General features: G+C 40.7%; 1 protein-coding gene across 2 annotated transcripts in view; it reads right to left on the reverse strand.

The window, feature by feature from the left end:
- Window positions 1–22,334, reverse strand: part of LOC118224832 (guanine nucleotide exchange factor VAV3) — a 71,191-nt gene that overhangs the window by 26,987 nt on the left and 21,870 nt on the right. For both annotated transcript variants that reach the window (XM_035412605.1, XM_035412606.1), the window contains exons 3-15: window positions 13,933–13,991; window positions 13,641–13,706; window positions 10,561–10,669; window positions 9,964–10,056; window positions 8,653–8,721; window positions 7,263–7,366; window positions 7,050–7,149; window positions 6,652–6,747; window positions 3,909–3,977; window positions 2,141–2,227; window positions 1,660–1,745; window positions 1,396–1,528; window positions 1–29 (exon numbers count right to left, since the gene is read on the reverse strand). The exon at window positions 1–29 is cut by the window's left edge and continues 81 nt beyond it. In XM_035412605.1, the coding sequence (XP_035268496.1) occupies window positions 1–29; window positions 1,396–1,528; window positions 1,660–1,745; window positions 2,141–2,227; window positions 3,909–3,977; window positions 6,652–6,747; window positions 7,050–7,149; window positions 7,263–7,366; window positions 8,653–8,721; window positions 9,964–10,056; window positions 10,561–10,669; window positions 13,641–13,706; window positions 13,933–13,991 (1,100 nt within the window). The remainder of the gene's footprint in view (window positions 30–1,395; window positions 1,529–1,659; window positions 1,746–2,140; window positions 2,228–3,908; window positions 3,978–6,651; window positions 6,748–7,049; window positions 7,150–7,262; window positions 7,367–8,652; window positions 8,722–9,963; window positions 10,057–10,560; window positions 10,670–13,640; window positions 13,707–13,932; window positions 13,992–22,334) is intronic.

Raw genomic sequence — 22,334 nt, forward strand, 5'->3', positions numbered from 1 at the left:
TTGTGAGTGAGGTAGAACCCATAAGACCACTGTGTGTGTTGGGGGGGTGGGGGGGGGGGCAGGAGGAAGGGACAGAGAGAAAAAAAAATAATGTGAGACAATGCATACAATTCAGCCGCTAATGTAGGCTTTCAGGTATTGGTCTGCAAGGGCATATCCCTGTTATTCTACAGGGGGGTTGTGATGGCACTATTGCACTCAACACAGTGTAATACATTAAAAGAGTGATAAAAGGCCACTACCAACTGTAGATAACATGCACATTTATCATTTGCTGTATTTGCATGCAGCTGAACTTGGGCAGCTGCTCTGCAGTTCCACAGGCACTGGGTTTCAGGTCTGCAGGAGGTCAACAGGGAGACCTTCAGATCCCTGGCAGATTGTAAGGGACATGAAGTGGGAGGGTGGGCGAGGCTGAGGTTGCTGTGTATGTGCCTGGCCACCTTTTCTCATATGGAAAAACTAAATCATGTTTCAGAATTGTCTCTCTGGAGGACATAAATAAGGAACGGATATTTGCAGGAGAGTAATTTCCATGCCATTAAAACTTCCCGCAACCAATGGTAACTGGGCAGGTGGAACAGATTATTGGGAAAGAGAAGTACGTCGGGATGACATTCAAGCCTAATGTCTGTTGTACGCTTATTTTGGAATTGTGCCTTCCGTAACAACAGGGTTTAAAAAAACAATCATACTACTGTCTTAGAAGACTACTAGGCATTCTGTATACATCAGCACCCAATGTCAAATTAGGCATTTCTCTTCCAGTGCAATCACCCAGTTTATTGCCATTTCTGTTGTGTCTGTTGTGATTTCTGCTCTACCATAGCAGAACTCCATCAGTAGCCTCTGCCACCAACCCATGGAACCACTCCAAACCTCATGACCACACACATAGTGTGACAGCTTGTGGTCAACAAAACATTGTGAAACATAACAGGGGAATCAGATCCATCTCTTCCAGAGAAACTGTTGTTCAAAGGATGTCTATGATTGGACTGACATCACAAAGGGTGCATTGCCTATATGAAATCAGGGCCTACAAGTAGATACGATATGTTGGCTGGGACACCAGGTGTGAGAGCCTATGGTCTTGTGCAGAGGATTCTAAGGGAATGTTACCAAGCCAAGCTGAGGGAATGATTCACTAAGGGAAGGATTATTTCAAATGTATTGGTATTATAGCATCATAATTTCCACACCATTATCCTTTGGCAAACAATGAATTGGCTCACATTAATAAGCTCTCGGAAATGTTTAATTGAAAAATAAATTTTTCATCATTGTTTTTCCTCAGAAAATAGCAATCAGTGACTCTGTCATTCGCATTACTCGCTGCTGTAAACTGCATGACTGTCGTGATGCAAAAGGGATACACTCCTGCTGATAGCACACCTTTTTATTTTCTTTATCAGTCGTCGGGTTGTTGGTGATTTTGAAGTTGTGGAGGTCGATAACCTCCTTCATCTCGTAGTTATCCCCACGCCTCTTGCAGACGATCACAGCCACGTCGAACAGAAAGATATGCCTGCAACATTAGGAACAGGACACACATGAGCGCGTCCTGCTCCCGGAGTCTAAAAAAAGGACTGAATTTGTTTCCTGTACAGCACGTGGGGGAGGGGGAGGGGGAGGGAGAGTTCCGCACAATAATCTCACCTGTCTTGTTTTGCTCGTTTATCCACAGAAGTAACTCGAACCTCCCCATCACCCTTTGGTCTCCCATAGTTACGGAGCGACTGATTCTGCAGATAAGACAATGTGTTACAAATTCAGCTCACAAGCAACTTTGTCGCTTCAGCAACATCACAACAATGTTATCAAGCTGACAGCTGCGCATTAACAAACTATAAATGAATCATATTCTTTGCATGTTTCTTAGAAAGTCTTTACAGAACTTTCAGGAATGTTGTCACCTTACTGCAATGTCAAGCTATGAGATACCGTTTTTTTTTCTTTTTCTTATTTTGTAGAAATTGTCCCCTTTATTTATGGATGAGATGTTCAGCAGGTATAAGGCTACAGTCCATACTTTTCTGTTTTATTTTGGTTGATTTCATGCAGTAGTCAATCAGCTACTGACACCATTGTAGCTACTGTTCACAGTTTGAACTTTCACTCAGATGCTTTGATGACTGACCAGGTTTTCAATGGATTTCTGGTACTGTTCAATCTCACGCAGGGTCTCGTTGTCCCTCTTCACTTCATTGACATACTGAGCCAGGTCCTGCGAAAACACAGGGAGTTCACAAGTTCAGCAGCCGTACAGAGGGTAATCCCGTGGCACTACCTCAAATCAGGCTCATTACTAGTCTCAGCTAATCCAGAGGCAAGAAGAATCTGTAACTCTAGTTTTACATTGATTTGTCACAACAAGGGGGAGGGGCTTGGGGGAGGGTTTGGACTCAAGCAGAGATGAAAGACAAAGCAATAAGAGCTATTGTTCTCTAAAGTGCGATAAGGCCTCTTTGTCTTGACAAACTGGTTTGCTGACACTCAGGCCGGCAAGTGGCTTGGTGCCAGGACAGATCACCTGAAGCAGGACTTGTTTTGCATTCACACTAACAAGTGCAAGTCGCAAGCTAAACCAAGGCAAATTTGACCTGTGTTCATGGGTTAATGCAAACGAGAATATTTGCACAAGAAAAATTCAGCTTCATATAAATAAAGAATTCATATTTGCACATAAGACGTAATTGGAGGACCTGACTCACAAAATCTCCTGTACATTTTGGTGATTAGCTTTTCTGATAGCTACACGGTTAAATGGATGAGAAATGATCATTCGATAAATTACTGTGAACACCCCCAGTTAGGGAGCGTAACTTAAGCACCATCCATGATTAGCTACAAAACAATCAACAATTAAAATGTGGACTAAAACGCCCTTATTGTTCAGGTGAAAACCCTATGTGGCTGCATATAAGAACGCCTGAAAATTCAACAGCAACTTGCTCCCGAGGCTAAATACAAATCCATTCATTCATAATGAAAGTCATGGAAATTTAAAAGAATAGGAAATTAACAATTAAATTGACTAGTAATAATGGAAATCTGAAACAATGAGTCGTGAATGACTGTTGTTGTATAAAAATGAAGTGCTGTACAATATAGTCTTAATACAAAGAAGGACCACGTACATCGACATGCATTTTTGTTCATCTGGGACAGTCCATAGACAAAACAAAAAAGTTGCACGTGCACATAAATCTTTATCTGGGATGATAAGCATGAAATGAACGGATGCACTTGAGAAAATATCTGCGACTGAATCCGAGTTTGATAAATCAGACTCACATTCAATGTGAATGATTCAAATGTAGATCAATGGCATTGACCAAGGACAACTATGCAAGAGAAAGTATAATTCCTACAGTGTCGCTGGCTTACAGCTTTTGCTACTATATTTAGCAACTTTCTACTTCATAAGCTTTTCTTATGAAGTGATATATGCACATTTTCAAGATCGTTTTGGGGATTTCCAAGGTTAATGAATTAAACCGGTATGGATATTTCTTCCTGTTAAGCACACATGTCATTCACTTTGGTTTGCATGCTGTGTGCATCTCCGCTCCACTGAGGCCAGGCCCCTCTCACTAAATTATAAATAAGACTGACAGGTGCACAGACTAATTATGATTTGTGCATAATTGCATCCCGATGTTTAACAACATGGCACATCTGCTGTGACATCATGACGCACACATCATAGCATAATCTGACACATTGCAAGCATTAAATTGCAGAGAAAACACTGGCAATAGTCACTCGAAGTCCAGTGGTAGTTTACCAGTATGTTAACTCAAAAAGTGGTGTGAGGAATCAGTAAGGATAACACTAGCACATTAAAGTGAGTTTGAGAAGTCCGGCTTCACAGAAATCTGTTTTTACGCCAAGAGTTGGCTTACCTTCATGGCGTCGAGTGCCGTTCGCAAATTGCTCTTGTCAGTTGCATCATGAGTGTGTTTGACTAATTCCTGTTGGATGAAAACAGAAAAAAAAGTCTGAATAATATGCTGACAGTACAAAGCTGCCTACAGTCTGTCTTTTATTGTGGTCTCTGCAGCTAATTAGTGTTGAACAAAGTACAACCTTGTCAAAACAAGGAAAGAGAAATACCGTGTTTGAATTAGGACACTGTTCTTTCTATTCAACATTCAAAATGCAGTTCCACACAAAACATAATGCAAACTGGCTAAGGTAGCTCTCGAGAACAAAATCTGTTTTCTACAGCGTGCCATTTTTTGCTCCCTGAACTAAATGTGAATATAGCAAGCGAGGACCAACATAGAGAGACATTACAAAGTTCCGAGCATTCAGGAAAATGGCATTCCTGTCAGCATCAATGCTCATGGTAATAGGAAAAAACTCATTTTGATAGGGGATTAACGTGCATGTATTTAATTACTTTTAGAAGGAAGTGCTGGAGAAATTGCTTTTCCCATTTCAGAGCACAAAAGACAGGCCTACAGGGTAAGGACGGATATCCGGTGTGGTCTTCATAAAGCTGAGAAAAATCTTTCCCCTGCCCTCGATGCCTGTCCTGTGCTGTGCGAGATACTGCACATGCACATGAAACTATGCTGAAATCCCCTGCGCCAAACTCAACCTGCACATTGTTAGAATGACAGGTGTACGCCACAGTGTTGCTCAGCCATGCAGACAGAGAGAGAGAGAGAGAGAGAGAGAGAGAGAGCGTGAGTGAGAGAGAGAGAGAGAGAGAGAGAGAGAGAGAGAGAGAGAGAGAGAGAGAGGGAGAGAGAAAGAGATAGCAGCAGCTTACAGTATGTATGAATTCCAGCTTAAGTGAGTTTGGGCCAGGCAGAAATCAGCTTAGTATAGTATAATGGGGGAAAAAGGAGGCTGTGGACTCTCAGCAGCTCTGTATGTCGACAGCAGGGAAAAGAGGATGGGGACATCATTCACCCTCTGTCTTTATGAGTTACAGACAGCCCTCATCTAGTCAGCAAGAAACGCCCCAGTACCACCCCCCAGTACCTTCCTAGTGCTCCATACTTTGTGTGTGTGTGTGTGATAGAGAGACTGAGTGAGAGAGAGAGAAAGACATCACTGCCCAGTGCATCCTGTAGCCGCCCAGAATCCTGTTTCCTCAAGACTGTTGTCCCCACCCTCTCCATGTGACTACTCCCCCAACATACCCCCCAACCCCCCCCCTCCCCCGTGCCCTGCCTCAATCAGCACAACCTCCCTCCCGCCCGCCCGCATGCATTAACTGCAGCGGGGCTAAATGAGCTGCTATCACACAGCAGCCTGGTCTCAGGAGAAGAGGGGGTCCGTCTGCCACCTAAACCACACCCTCTTCTGCCTGTTCGTGTGGAATGAACCCGACAGGTGGGCAGATGGGCAGCGTCACGCTGGGCCCACGGTCACGCACTGTCACCAGGGCCGCCCCGCGAGACCTGCGAGCCGAACCGTGCGGTGGCATCGAGCAGAGAGAGCTGCATGCTGTACGTGTGCCTTCCTGTGTGTGTGTGGTTTATCTCTATTAATAGACTTGTGTGTCTACATAGCCTTTCTTTCATTGGCCACCTAGGAGGAAGAGGCAACACGTTAAAAACAATGGAATTCTATTAAATATTTATAGGAGGACACATCTTTTTCGGAGAATACCAAGTCAGCAGCAAAATAAAAATGCTCATAGGGTATTTCCATAGACAATGGATGAGCTGACGGAACATGTGAAAATGTGGATATGTGTGCCCCTAGTGGCCACTATATGCATAGCGTGCATCAAGAGTAAAGGGAAGAAACAAACCCGGATTTAATCATAAATTGCCCTAATGTCATGAGGGTGAGTATTTATTCATTTAATACGCAGTGCATAATTCAAGCCACACAGTACACTGGACCCTCTTAGTGTTGGACGGTTAATGCATACTTTCCCTTTCCCCGTGTTTTCATTCAAATCAGGAAAATAAGAACTTGATAGAAATTTTGTCATTTTAGACAATACAAAATAATTAATGACATCAAATGATATGGCTTCGGTTTGGCAACTGGAAAACTTACATTTCAGCAACTAAATCCATTACATTCCCAGTAAAGTATTTGTTTTAGATACAGCATGTGTAAGGTGCACCACAATTTAAATATTACAAATTCAAATTACTGCAATACATATTTAAGTTATGCAGTCCAAATTCAATTTATACTGGCACTAATTTCTGCCCATACATATGCAACCTTATTTGGATTTTTTAACCAGGTTTTGATTTTCAGAATAAGGTGCTTACATGAGCTGTATCATAACTGGAATACTTGAGTATTTTAACGATGAATGATAATGTGCATGATTCTTTGGTTACCCTGGCTTACAGATTAAAAAATAGACACAAGAACCATACATAAATAAAAGAATCAAACACAAGTGAGGGCAGGGGTACGAAACATTTACACCACTGAAGCCTGCAGAACACGAAGAGAGACACTGAACAGTGTACAGATGGAAAACATGTATGGAAAATTTAAAGAAAGTAAACATGTATTTTCATGTGAGTTTTACACCTTTTTTCAATCTACATGCAGTATTTAAATACAGACCTTCCCGTGTATATCTTTAGATACGGAAGAATCACATACAATACATTATTCCTTGTAGTTAAATCATACTAGTACTTAGGAAAAGTTTACCTGAAGGAGCAAGTGGTACTTCAATACCCTCTGCATTGGTACAACCAAAAGATCTCTTAATGTAAACTTTCCGTTGTTTGCTCTCTTTGAACATTCCTAAAATAAAAACATGGGTAAATTCATATTTAGTAAACCCTTACGCGACATACAAACAAAGTTTTTAGAATATAAAATAGTGATACATCATTTATACTACAGTATGCAATAGGCAAGGGGTACTGATAAGAATTACTCCCATTGCCTGCAATGTATGCTACTGGCCACCAGAGGGAAATGTCTTACCATAATTCACAAAATAACCTTTCCAAAGAACAGTTGAACAGCTATTCATCTTTGAACTTATTTCAAAAATGGATGTTAAACTATTCAATACAGTAAGACCTCCCACTCAATCTTACCTCCAGCTTCAATCGCACATCCTCTTTCTCTTTACAGATACCATCCAAAATTGCTATGGCTATTTCCACTTGGCTGCAGTACTTTCCATAAATGAGAAGTCTTGAAGACAACAGAAAATATACTTAAAAGCAGAAAGTTTGTAAGAGGTGGTAGAAAAGAATAAATCTCAGGTATATGATCACTGAGGTCAATGCTCAGATACTGATACAAACCTCTCTTTGTTCGCGATGAATATCTGGTACAAGTTATGGGCGTTCTTGTTAAGGATGGAGTCTTGCACCTCAACCATCAGGCTTCTATGGACTTTGACAAGGTCCTAAAACATAAAAGCCATCAGTCCTCACACATAGATGTCCATGTCGTGAGTTAAAAAGTAAAATGTCTGACTACCTCTTCCTTTCCTTCCTGTAAATGTTATTTCAGAGGATAAATCTGGAGAAAAAATATTCCACTCATGTAGCCAACATTCAAACTCATATCACCCTTAATACAGGTTCTAGGGATTCATTTGAATACTTTAATGAATGTTTTACCTTTTTCAGCAATATGGATTGTCTATTCACGCTCATATTATAACACTCATTACAACCTTCCATTGTTCAAGAGGCCACAGACAAGCCAGCGCTGAACTTGATATTGGCTGCCACTTCTTATCACAGCACAGTTGGCAAGCCTGGCTCATGCAGACATGAGACAGAAGAAGACACTTCCACTGCAGCCCAACAGACAGACTTGCAGGTGCGCCGTCAGCCAACAGGGGTCACTAGTGCGCAATGAGACATTGCCTCTCGGTCAATTGAAACCCTCCTATCTCCGGGCAACATTACAGCCAATAGTGGATCCCCCTGTGGGGGTACCGGCAACAGTTGACACTGGCCCAATCCAAATTCTGTGCCAGACTGTGAGGTCCGTCCATGCAATACAATAGCGCCATAACAGGATTAGCAACCCAAGCCTTGCAATGAAATTAAACCATTTGTGGATTATATCACAGGGTGATTGATAATATATAATATTCCATACTCATAAACAAAAGGGAAAGGAGAGAAAAAATTTTCATCTGAGGAAGGGGAGTAATGGTTGAAATGCATTGCTGTGTTCATACAGGGAAAAACAGTTCTGACATACTGCGATTTGTTTTACCAGGGTGCTTTGTGTGTGTTCACAAAGCTTTATAAAGCTTTAATGCATCTGTGTTGAATGACGGTGACTTACATACATACAAAATGCTCTCTGCTTCTTGTATGTACATATTTCTCCATTAAAAAGTGAGTAACTAACCATTAACTTTTTTGTTCTTAGTAAATGGTTAGGTTATAAATCGTGTTAATCAGGTTAACCTACAGGGTCCAAGTTAAACCACGTGGTCGCTCCCTGGACTTGGAACTGTACTTCCCTCTAGGGTTTTCAACACAGTTGTCCCTGGTTACGGTCATACACTTTGTTGCACGTCGCTCTGGATAAGAGCATCTGCCAAATGCCTATAATGTAATATAAATGTAATGGAGTTATCATTGAATAATAAAATGAAGTTAAATCCAGGCCATCAAGTGAGTGACAGAGTGCCCTGACATAAAACCTTCCCCTAGTGCAGTTACTTACCGGAATATTAACAAATACTTTCTCTATTTCCACTGCTGATAGGAACTTCCTCAGGGGAATCAAGAAAAACTGTGAAGAACAGAACAGAAAAAAAGTCATGCTCCGCCAGCAAATGGTAAAGTACTCAGCTATGACGTCATAGATTTTCCAATTAATGGTTTTACACTTGCTGTAAACCCGCTAAAAATAGCTGTTTTAATAATAGACACTTATGTTCGGTAGCTCATTTTAACCCCACCTCCCACCGCCGAGACAGCTTCATTATTGTTTTCTATAATTACTTATTTACTTACGTACTGTTTTACTATGTAGAACTACATTGATAGAAAAGCATGAAATTGTTTTCTTATATTTCTTCTAATTTAGATATCGTTGGTCTTTCAAAATGGCTTACTGGAGGCTATTTATAAAGCTTCCTGTGGGTTTTTCATAGATTGGCCAGACTGACAACCATCCCCTTCTAGAACTTTCACGTTCATTAAAGCAGAAAGGGCAGATGCTGACATTAGAAGGAACATTGGAATTTCTCATTTGGTAAGTCATTAGAGTGATTCATAAAATGAAAATAGAGTGATGAAAATCATAGGAAAATACCATCCACTTAAATGTGGGTTTGAGCATGTGGTATTACACATGCTATTTTGTGTGATGGCTGCATAATTGTACTAGGGATGCATTTTTATAGAACAAGAGTATAAAGATGACCATGTTTAACCAATGATTTCATCTTCCCAAACCATGTGTTTATAAAGAGGTAGCTATATCCAGTCAGTTTCATCTTGGTGTGCCAAGAATGGCGGAAAATACAGCAGCTGTGGTTCGTCTAGTGCATCCAGACATCCTGGATCTGTTCGCGGAGGCTCTGATCAGTGCTAGGACATCCCTTTGCATTCAAACTACAAAATTACAACTTCCATTTCATCACATAAAATCGGCATGTGTGTGCCGACTATATGCATGTGATTTGTATGTGACGGCAACAACGAACAGACACTCCCACACCAGTCCTTCACCTGATATTTCAATATCACTCAGCAATGTCACCTTGGTGATACTGAGGTGGGTCGATAGGTAGTTATTGTATGGGTATATTCAGCGTGTCATATAAGTGTGGCAGCTAATGTAAAATGAGTATTGATAAAATGTAAAGCAGCGGATGGGGAAAGTCAGCAATAGTAAATGTAGCTAAATGCAGACAAATGTGGGGACGTCATGAGGTTGTGGAGAGAAGAGGCACTGTCAGGGAGCGCATTATTATTCCGCTTGGAAACTACATCTGAAGTATGCCCAGAGCAGAAATGTAGTCCTCACCTTCTCTATGGACTCCAGCGTCTCTGTGTATTTCTCCTCCGTCTGTTTGATCTCACCGAGGCAGCAGCTCCGAATGTCCATCTCAGCCTGTTTCTTTTAAAAACAAGGACAGGAGAGACTCAGCCGAGGCCCCTCACATTACTATAATATAAAATCGATCAGGTCTGAACAGCAGTAGGGGCTTGTGTGTTCTTGGGTAAAACGAGCACGGTTTTGATGAAAATCGGATGTGAATCCAATTCTTACGTCTGATTTTTTATGCCTGATATCATTTGAAAGAGGACAAATGGAAAGAAGACTTTTCGCTTTTTTTGTTCTGTTCACCTTTGAGAGTAAATCATAATGTGATGTGGATATATGCGCATTTTGAATTATTAAACAAAATTAAATAAAAAACTAAAAGTGCGTGTGTTGGGGGCACATAATGTGTAATTGTCTTTGCAGAAAGTAGTAAAGCTACCTAAAAACAGTTACCTAAAAACAAATGTGCAGAGCATTGAACCTTCTTGTATTAATCAGAGCATTTGGGAGGACAGTTTTGGGTACACTGTCTGTCCTCTGGGGTGAAAGCCAAATGGGCTGCGATCAGAAACGTACCGGTGGAGGCGCCGCTTCCGGCCTCATCAGATCCTCGTAGACCTCTCCTCCTTCATCGTCATCATACACACAGTCATAAAGGTCCTCCTCATCCTCCACTCCGTTTTCACTGTAATACAGGAGATGATCCTTTGATGTTCCTTCAACGTCAGCTCAACCATAATACGCACACATGCTTGCTTTTTGTCAAAGATGTCAAAAATGTGTTATAAACCTGGGAATTCTCTCTGCAGTATTTTTGCTATGAACCAGGTCAAGCGCCTTTATTATACAGTTGAAAGAAACTTAAATGTCATTCAAAACAATGACATGACCTGTTACATTAAGACTCTAAAGACTTATATGTCAAAATGATCCTTACCGCAAGCTAACTTAATTCTAAGCCCTCCATTGCTTCAACTGTGCTTCTCTGATTTTGTCTTTCCATGACTGAATTGCTGCGCGTGCTTTTCATATAGGTCAGGTGCACTAACACGCAAATCACACAGGTGACTCAGGAGTGAGGGGATGCAACGGTCATCCCACGCCTAAGGTGACCATCTGAAATCCCGAACCACAAACCACCCTAGATCTGTCAGGAATGATCGACGCAACACGGCGACCGGAGCGCGTAGCCATAGCCACAAGCAACACGGATCCGGGAACCGTCTCTGATTCGGTAACGGCGAAGGTGTTGGGACTTGCGAAACTGAGCAGGGCGACACACGGCGGACTCTAATAGCTTCGGACTCCCCGGCCGTGCGAGAAAGTGGTGCGGATGGAATAGCGCGGAGAGGGTAGCCGTTGGGACCGGCGCGTGGGGTCATCTTCATGTTTATGCATGCGTCTGCTCTGGCCCCGACCTGCTGTCTGTTTGGGGGAGGCCGAGCAGGCGGCAGGGGAGCAGCAGGTTCAGTAAAGCCGAGGGCTGTTTGTGACAGCTTGTGTCACTGCTGATTCACTTACCAGCTGCACAATTTGCATGAGATGAAAGAGGATCTAACACGACCGTCACATCAGCCCTCGAGAGGAAACCGAACCTGTGAAAAGGCCGCTCAACCCTGACTGGGTAATTGAAGCGAAACCTACAGTACCTTGCCTGAGAGAAGCTAAAAGAAAACCATTCAAATTCTATATTCTTAGTCTACCTTTGCCTCACCACATGATACAGGTTACTGTTGTTCTGTGACTTTTATTTTTTGCACTTTGATTGCTCAATCGTCCCTGTATGACGAAATTAAAATGTATAAATCAAATGTATACACAAAAATAAAATGTATTATCATTGTTATTATTATTATTATTACTGTTATTATTATATTCAGTGTCAACACAGTGTGTGTGTGTGCGTGCGTAAATGTGGTAAATATGCACATGTGTAATGTGTACGGTATATCTATGCATCTGTTCTATCTCTGTTGTGTTGTGTAATCCAGCTGGGCCCACACGAGATAAGAATGATGGTGCTGTATAATAAACTGTCAGTGTTACTGTATTAGTGCAAGGATGCCTTGGCTGTCATCAGCTCCAAGAGCAATGGACACTTGATTAATGTAGCAGATCATAAACCTGATCACAACCACCTTGCTTCTTGTATGAGTGTAACTGTACCATGCTTCCTGTATAGGCATACTGTAACTATACCACGTTTCCTATATGAAAGTAAACTGTGCCAATGCTTCTTGTATGAAAGTAATGGTACCAATGTTTCCTGTATGAGAGTAACTGTACCATTGCTTACTGTATGAGTTGATCTGTACCATACGTCCTGTGTTACTGTATCTACAGTATACTATGGTTCCTTCAGTCCATCCATCCATTATCTATACCCGCTTATTCTTGATCTGAGTTGCAGGGGCTTCTGGAGCCTATCCCAGCATGTACTGGGTGAGAGGCAGGAATACACCCTGGACAGGTTGCCAATCTATCACAGGGCACATACACCATTCACTCCTCATTCACTCATACCAATGAACAATTTGGAGTCATACTATGCTTCCTGTAAGAATGAAACTGTACCATGTTGCCTGTGTTACTATATCTACACTATGCTTACTGTATGAGTGAAACTGTGCCATGCTGCCTGTGTTACTGTATCTATGCTATGCTTACTGTATGAGTGAAACTGTGCCATGCTGCCTGTGTTACTGTATCTATACTATGCTTACTGTATGAGTGAAACTGTGCCATGCTGCCTGTGTTACTGTATCTATACTATGCTTACTGTATGAGTGAAACTGTGCCATGCTGCCTGTGTTACTGTATCTATACTATGCTTACTGTATGAGTGAAACTGTGCCATGCTGCCTGTGTTACTGTATCTATACTATGCTTACTGTATGAGTGAAACTGTGCCATGCTGCCTGTGTGAGTGTGTCTATATCATGCTCCCCATAAAGAGGATATAAGCCCTGTGTCCCTGTTTGTCCTCTTAAAGTGGACTGGGGGTTAAATGTCACAACAGATTAGAAGCCTTTTGAAATCCAAAGTGGCTCAGAACTCTGTACTCTGTTCCGCTGCTGATCAGGACCCCCCTTTCTCCTCACAGGTTCTGCTTCCTATCAGACTGGATGCACGCCCCTGTCTTCGATAACAGAGGATCAGAGCCGAGCTTCCTGTGGGAGTGATCAGAGCCGCGTTTCCAGTCCCAGTGGATCAGAAACCTGTTTCCTGTCACAGCTCACGGCGGAGTTTCCTGTCGCTGCAGCTCTGAAGGTGGCCTCCTCACCACGCACCAGGGCAGTGGTTCTCATCACCTTGGTTTTCGCAGAAAGAGCTGACAGGCCCTGGCTGTTCTCAGAGGAACAGAAGCCTTTCACACAACCCCAGCCCCCACTCGCTAACCCGCTTCTGAAGCTCAGAGGCAGTGAAAATATCCAACCGACTCACACGCACGTGAGCATGCCACTAGTGTTTATTCAGCTGCAATGTTGAAACACAGATCAAAGAACTGTAAATTGCAAACTTGCCTTCCTTTAGTGTCAAAATTAAATTAAAAAAAACTGTACGAGGTAAACGTAGGCATCTTTTCTAGCACGTAGATCTCCTTGAACTAAACCCAGCATGAGACAGCATGCATTTGAATTTGATGTCATACGTACTCAATCAAGTCCTCCAAATGATTATAGATATCTTCATCTTCCATACTTTCCTCTGTTGGAAATGGCCTGTTAAAACACACAAAACACACACAATTTTATCCAGAATATTGATTAAGATCACAGCAAAGTTTCCAAAGTCACTTTGTTCACCTTACGAACATTTCAATTCTGCTTGATTACAATACACTTTGTTTGATTACATGCCAATCTCTACAAACAGCATGTTTTCTTTGCAATATCTCAAATTTCTCAAGGTATTTTCATGGAAAGCATTTGTAAAATAGAAGCTGACCTTATTCCAGTTTGCTGTGCAATCATTGTATGTGAGAGTTTGGATAGCGTGTCCATGACCTTAAAATGACAACAACAAAAAAAAAACATTTTTAAGATGATCATTGAGTACAAGCAACAATCTTAGTCCAAAATATGTTCCTTGTTCCAATGCAGAAAAGCAGACTATCAAAGAATATGCTAATTATTTGTAACATTTCAGAACAATAACATTTTACAAGACATTAAGTAATTAAGTCATTCACACAACATTAGCACAAGTTTATATAGGAGATATAAAGTCAAAAGGAGCACAGATGTCACCTTCAGATGAGATGTGGATCATTACAGCTGCTAAGGCTAAGACACAATGGCTTTGCTCCTGATATGAAATTTAAGTTAATTTTTAAAATTCCAGGAAACCACCCCATGTTTTTCCTTCCAGTCAACTAGGAGATTTTAACTAGACAACATGTTGTCTGATGTACATGAAAACCAAGTGCTCCTTTGTAGAGTTTTAATAATCACTTTAAGGCACAAGTTGACAATAAAGAAAATATGAAAGCAATGTTCTTGACATCACTAAACTTTTTATTGAGATGTGATGTGTGTACCACTGAATACTGAACGTGAATTATAACTCATTTCACAAAACGTATTGCCGCGCTTGTCTCTGGAGGGAGAGGAAGTGGTCTGCTCCAGGAAGCAGTTTTTGTTATAGCAGGGGGGAGGGGGGGTCCAGATATGATGGTAGTGGTAGATCGGCTAGGCCCTCAGTGTAGTTTACAAAGCTCATCCTTGAAAGCAGCTGCTTGTGGGCAGGTTAAATGTTGACCCTGAGAAATACAGTCTCAAAGAGACCTCCATCTGTCCCATTATTTAAGTCCCTTTGAAACAACTGTCAGCTGCTGAAAAAACTGGATGTGTTTCAGGAAGTGAATCTGCCAAATGTAAGAAAAAATTCATAATAAAAGACACACAGTACTAATGTATCACTCTGTTTAATAAACATAGGATTTTTAATGTTCTGAGCGGCATTCTCCACATTTCTTATGACTGAGTAAATCTAAACCTGACTTTGTAACAGTACCGAGAGTGGTGGATCTTTTCTTTCTTTTTTCTGTCAGCAGGCAGTGGAATTTTTCACTGTGATAACTCTATGATGGTACTGGATAAATTGTATAAAAATGTAAAACTAAAAGGAAAAATATAGGTTTGATATCTTCACATGACAAAAGCCATTAAAAAATGTCAGTAATAATAGATCCCCTCACTGACCTTTGATCACACACACACACACACACACACACACACAAACTTCTACTGCCTGAGGCCTGCAATCTTCCAGATCAATACTGATCATGGCTGTGCATTTAACCTCCCCCAGCGTATTTTCAGCATAGATCACAAACCCAAGGTCACAGCAGCTGTCATCTATCTATGGTATTCTATGCCTTTGGAATAGATTTTTGCAGATGAGGGGACTGTTGATTCTATCAATGACTATGCAATGACCACATCAATGTCTGCTGGAGCATCATGCATCAGAGAACAACATGGCAAAAATGGCTGCAGGCCAGCAGGGCAATAAATAACACACTTTGGTTTTATGTCACAGCTACTATATTCTGAGATCTGGTGATGTAGGGGGCTTATAGTACAGAGCAGCCAAATGTTATTAAGCTGAATTTATCATTATGACAGAAGAGCTGTCACAGTGTTTTTTTCTAATCGTCAGTTTCCATTGGCTCGTCAGAACACGCTACCACTTCATTTTGTTGCTGGGCACTGATGCTGTGCAGGACGCCATTCTCCCATAGACTGGCATAAAGAAGAGGGAGAACCTCACCAAAGAGAAACTGAACACAGCTGCAGGAGGTATTGCTCTATCTCACGGTGCATTTGTAATTCTCACAGAGGCTGAGCAGTACAGTCAGAGCTGCGGACTCCAAGGGGCCCATCAACGCTCAATTCAGCCTTTCATTTGTCTGCATTACCTTAGAATGACACCGTGTTTATGGATAACCTGTGGAGCTCATGTGGGAGGGGGTTTATGATGCATCATTACAGAAGGTGGTGTGTTTGATAAGGGCTTGATTGATAACAGTTTTTTTTGTCTTTCAGAGACATATACAGTACAGGTCTTTAGGGACTGTGGGTGGAATGTGTTTTCCGAGAAAGCACACAGTAAAATGTGCAATGTCAAAACTCCTACAGAGTGCATATGGACCCTGTTGGATGTACATATACTCTGTACTCAGAGTTGAATTAACATTTAACATTTTTTTTACTGTGTGCAGTTGGGCGAACTGAGGCGAGAAATGAGATGCAAGACATGCACTGGCTATATCACACATGCAGAACAACACTGTATGCGCAGAAGGGTGTGCCCAACAAGCATGACCACCAATCCAACCTACAGCTACAGTATACACGGCTCTGCATGCAGACCACAAATAAGAAACCCAATAATGAATGCAAGTCATGTCTACAATCCTGTAAGAAGAGCAGCCTGGTCTGAAAAATGCGATTTTGCACCAAGGGGCAGCATCCGGATAACACAGCCCGACCCGCACTGCAGCGGCGGACACAGACGCAGTATGCTCAGCAGGTCGTTACAGGTGCCGGATGAAGCGGGAACACAGGAAGGCTTCCTCTAATGCTGATCTATGGCTTATCATATTCAGCATAATCTAATTTGATTGGCCTGAAGTAGATTACTGCAGTGTGAGTGATGTGAGAGCAGACGCCGGTAAGGAGAGATGGCGGTTCGGTGCAAAGCAGAGACCGGACATGATCCAAACGGGATTGACTGCGAGCTCCAAAAGAGACTTCAACGCTGTACTGCGTTTTCCTGTTGCTGTTAGTATACTGTTTTGGGCTCTCTGCTGTCTGTATGGATACACAGTACTTCATAGTTGACATAAAATCACATTTGTTTTCTGAACAATTGCTATGAGCATCCATTCAAAACTATTTGTAAGAAGTGTCAGATGATAAAAAAAGGCTTTTTCATTTCCTTGGAGTGCTTTATGAACATTGTTGCTATATTCCAGCTGTTTTTAAATGTTATTTTCTTTGTGAGAAATAATAGCCTTATATAGCCATGCTAAGCAGGACAAAATGTTTTGTGTCAAATAGAATTAATAAATAGTATCACTTCATATTCATTATACAATAACACATAAAGCAAACTTCATATTAACACATAAATCACAATCATTAATAAGCATCAAATGATAAATTAGCTGTATCTGGTAGCCCTTTTTTAGTATATGCAGAACTGTGAATTAATACTTTAAGTCATACTTCATTTAAGATGACCACCATGAATATTATAATGTACTCCCCCTACAACTGTTTTTTTTTTTTATTTGCTAATGTTTAACTTGCACAGCTAATGTTCTGTAGCAAGTGCATGACAAAAAGAAGACAGCTCACAGCTCTAACACACCCAAAATTACACTTGCACACAAAAATAATGAAAGCTATACACGTGTTATGTTGTCGTTTTTATGTGCATTCAAATGTAATTTGTTTTTGGAGCATTAGGGCAGTGTGCTCACCGATATTTAATTATCCAGCAAGCCTTCGGATGGTTGCAAAATTGCAATTTAATAGAATTAGCATATTACATTTTACCATTCAAAAGGTAAAACAAGCCTTGAGAGATTCATTTTAATATATTCTTCTTATTCTATGTTGACAGTTCCCATTCCCATTCAATTTTTAAACGAAAACAAGCAGTTCAGATAGCTTTCATACAGGCCGTTAAAAAAATTAATTAATTTTTGGTGTGGACATTGCAGAAATTAGCATGCACCATTTTGCCAAAATTGTCAAGTAACAATATTCCTTTGACAGTTCATTGGCTGTATGTTCAAGCTCAGGGTGCTATCATACAGGCTATCCTATCTTACTGTCGAAACTGCCCTTATAAAATCCCTTATTTAGGAACGTCTTTCAAGCGTACGCCAAATGAATCACAACATTAAAAGAGTGTTTAAAAAACGTTTCCTGTTTGCCACATCACATTTAATCACAGCCATTAATCGTGAATTAGCGAATGGGGATGTTTGGAAGTGCACAGTTTGAGTGGGTCACTCTCAGAGGGAGCTCCCGGCCCCACAGCACTGCAGTTCCCAGGGTGCCGATGTGATAAGCCAGGAAGCCCAACCCCGTATCACACCTAAAGGCCACGCTGCAATGTCCCCGCCAAGGTGCATCAAGACCTTCTCTGCTGATTTCTGCCCACAAGGAAGATTAGAACCAAGCTCTGTTTTAAAGCCTTTCCACAGACACTCACAGTGTCACCGTGAATCAGTTGTCATTTTGAAGGACCGCACTAAATGAGCACGCTCATGACAATGTTACACCTTTATCAACACAACCAGACTGGAGGCATTAAGCACGCAACACTAAAACTAAAAAATACTACAACCGAGGGCACACTGCCATAGCACTAAAAAAATAAAGCAGGTAACAGTGCATGACTTTCCACATCTGCGTAGTCCTTTGGCAGAGTAATTAAGATACAATTTAAGTCATTTTGGTTCACTCAAACGCTCATGCGCTACCTTTATTTAAATACACATAAGAGTGCCCAGCACAGCATAACATTCATATGTACCACAGCAGTGTTAGTTACAGAAAATCGCAAAGACCTCTTTGACTCCCCACCATTTCAGGAGGCTTTAGTGTAGGTGATAAAAAAGACATGGCACAGAGATTTATAATTAAAATGTTATTTCTGTAATGTAGCAGTATCAGCAAATCATGGCTGTAAAGCACAGTAGTGACTTTTCGACAGAATTTAAAATCTGTTCCCAATATGTTGCAAAAAAGCAGCAGTGTGGCATAGGGGTTAGGGAACTGGGTTTGTACCTAGAATGTTGCATCACTGAATCCTTAGGTCATGTACTCCTGTTGCATTTAGGTACTTAACTTGACTTTCCTGCATAAATAACCTGCTATTGTGTATACCAGGCTGTTCCAATAGGTCAGAACAGGGTTACTAGCTAGTGTATGCCATGAGCATGTTAAAACTTAAACCAAGTTGCTTATCACTGAGATGATGCAAGGGCAATCGATGATGGGTTATTCCTGAAATGTCCCATTAACAAGTGCACAGGGCCTCTGAAACTGTTTTTGAAACATTGCCGATTATAGAAAATGCAATCAATAATTCCAATAACCCGATATCCAAATCACCCTGAGAGACGATGCTATATTGCGCTTAATATTCAACATTCTATTCAATTATCTCTTAAAATCAACAAAATGGAAACATCAACAAAATGGAAATGAGTAATAACAACTGAAAAAGCACACGTAGAGCAAAAGTCAACAGTTGACAATGGATTTCCACACGAATGTCCTATGGTCAGACAGCATTCACGATGGGCTTGTAGTACAGATAAAAGCTAGGCCCACTGAATATACTCCCTTTGTCCAACATAAACTGCGGAGACTGACGTGAGAGTGAGTCATGCTTACAGCTTTGCTGCTTGCAAGCCAGGCAGATGTGATTACAATCCCTCCAGGCTTGAGTGTTAAAGCAAACCTTTTTTTGTAAGAGGAGGTCAAACTGGAATTCCCATGAGGTCATAACCAGAATACTATTCAGCCAACCTCATCAGCACCTTGTTCACCACTAATTTGTCTTATTTTCAGGTCTGCGTTAGGACATTTGCTTGTGCAATTATCAAAATTCAATTGCAGTATACAACAGTGTCAAGTATGACAGTCATATTTAAATCTTGCCAGATTTCTAATTTTATTATCCAGGAAGGTCAACTGAAAATTTAATAAAATAGCACTTGATGAAATAGCACTTGATAAAACAGCGTAATATGAAAATAAAATTAAGTGACTGTAGAATGAACAGACCTTCAAATGAGAACAAATGAGACATACGTACATTTTGTTTACAAATTATTACATCTGAGTATTGTCGTTTGATGTTCAGAGAAGCAGTTTACATGAATGTCTGACATCTGGTGTATTTAATATCTTTGGAGTCTATTTGGTAAACATTTCACCAAAATGAAATCAAGCTGAGTAAAAACAGGATCTAGCCTTTATCCCCAGCTTTTAAACACTGTAGATATTTCTCCTATATATGGTCTGTTCACCCTGTAATATGGTTAAAACTCTTTTTTATTACAGCAGAAGCCATCAATTTACCATATCAGACAAAGAGCTGTCAGAACCAAGTGTATGGAAACAAAGCTTTTTTACACTGGAAAAAATATTCACTATTCTAAAGATAATGCAATTGTCTGCCAGAGGCACAGCTGCATCTTGGTAGGCATGGCGCTAGAAATTCTGGTTAAATTACAGTCAGTATCTAAAACAGCAACAACATTAATCTGGAACAATGTAATGCAACTGAATTTGAGCAAACAGGATCGACAAAAATCCCATCTGTGATTCCACAATGACAAAGAGATTGTGTTCAGCAACATGCGTAACAGAATTTTATTCTGACAATAGATAATAATTTAAACTGGCTAACCACCTTTAAACCATTTACTGTAAATTTCCAACATTTAACGTGAGTTTAGCATGTGGATGATGACATCACTCAGCACTCTTTCAAAAGAAGTGAGTAATACTCATCTGATGGAAATTATGCTTTACTCAGCCCACAGGATTTGTGCTTTGACAGCATCATGAGAAATTGTCCCTAAAATAATTTCTTACAGATTAAGGAAATGCAAATATTTTGCTGATGCCCAAAACATTTAGCTTATGATACATTTTTACAGATAATATGAGTAATGTACTCTCTTTATAGTTTCACTGGAGCTAAGTTGAATTGAAAGCCTATGCTATGCACTGACATAGATATGTAGATGCTAATAAATCAAACAGTGTATGAGCGCTTCATATGCTGGTGGGTAAAATGAACTTGTTTTGTTGTTTCGTTTTCACTGGATGTGTTGAGTTTTGAAATAGGCAGGCCGATACAATTCGCTCATCTATACATGGGCAATGCTGTCAAATTTGAAATGAAAGGACATGCATTTAAATGCATGTTCTTATACATATGGGCTCTCATTTTAGTGAGTTATCTTGTAGTAAGGATGTTCTGTTTGAGAAAATTTGTTATTAATGGTCCGGCCCGATTTGTCAGACACAGGACACAGGATGGAGTGTAGCACAGTGGGTAAGGAACTGGACTTGTAACCGAAAGGGCGCAGGTTCGATTCCCAGGTAGGACACTGCCGTTGTACCCTTGAGCAAGGTACTTAACCGAAATTGCTTCAGTATATATCCAGCTGTATAAATGGATACAATGTAAAAGTTGTGTAAGTCGCTCTGGATAAGAGCGTCTGCTAAATGCCTGTAATGTAATGTAAATTTTCCCCACGTATGGGAATGACCCTAAATAAAAAAGCATATCCTAAAATCTTATTCCGAGATGTATCTATCAAGCATGCAAAGTGACTCTATAAATTATTTTATTGGCTTTTGTACCAATAGAATCAATGACATGCAAAACAAGAAAAATCTCAAGGAGCTCAGGACTGAGAGTAACCACAAGCAGAAATATATAACTTGCATAGATGACTCAGGATTTATTTATTTTACAAATAAATCAACAGCGGAAAGGCAGAAGGCACTGAACACAGATATCCACTTGAGGAGAACGTACAGTCGCGCTCACACATGGACTGGTGTTTCAGTTTGAAAATCTGGTATACTCAGGTGGAAGAAAGTTTTTTTCACCTCCTGCTGTCCTCTCAGGTCTGCCCATTAGTAATACATTCCAACAACATGACGGGTCCCTCAACGCACACCAAGACCTGACCTTTTGGTTCAGACCTTTCTTGAGGGAAGGGGAGAACGCAACACACTGAGATTACCATAGACGCAAGCTGCAGCCCACCCACAATAACCGAAAACAAGCTGTTCCTCCAGCCTGAATGGAAATCAATACCGAAATAGCACTCTTCCATAACAGGGTCTGTGTCTGACAAATCGGGCCGGACCATTAACAACAAATTTTCTCAAACAGAACATCCTTACTACAAGATAACTCACTAAAATGAGAGCCTATATGTATAAGAACATGCATTTAGGCATCTTTCCTTTCATTTCAAATTTGACAGCATTGCCCATATATAGATGAGCGAATTGTATCGGCCTGCCTATTTCAAAACTCAACACTGGTGTTGTAACAAAACAAGTTCATTTTTCCTCACTCAGTCACATTGAAAGTTCTCATCCAGTTCTGCGTACTAACAGTGCCCTGTGTGGCTACAGCGTAATGCTACAATTATAAATGTGAAAAATGAGAATCTTGAGAATTCCATTTCTTCAACTACTGTTTCTCTGAAATTGTTTTTTTTTAAACTGCTGTTTCTGAATTATAAGACCTGCTTCTGCTTGTGAGGAGAGCAGTTGGAGCTTTTTATG

The sequence above is a fragment of the Anguilla anguilla genome, chromosome 4, assembly GCF_013347855.1.
Source record: "Anguilla anguilla isolate fAngAng1 chromosome 4, fAngAng1.pri, whole genome shotgun sequence".
NCBI classification, from domain to species: domain Eukaryota; kingdom Metazoa; phylum Chordata; class Actinopteri; order Anguilliformes; family Anguillidae; genus Anguilla; species Anguilla anguilla.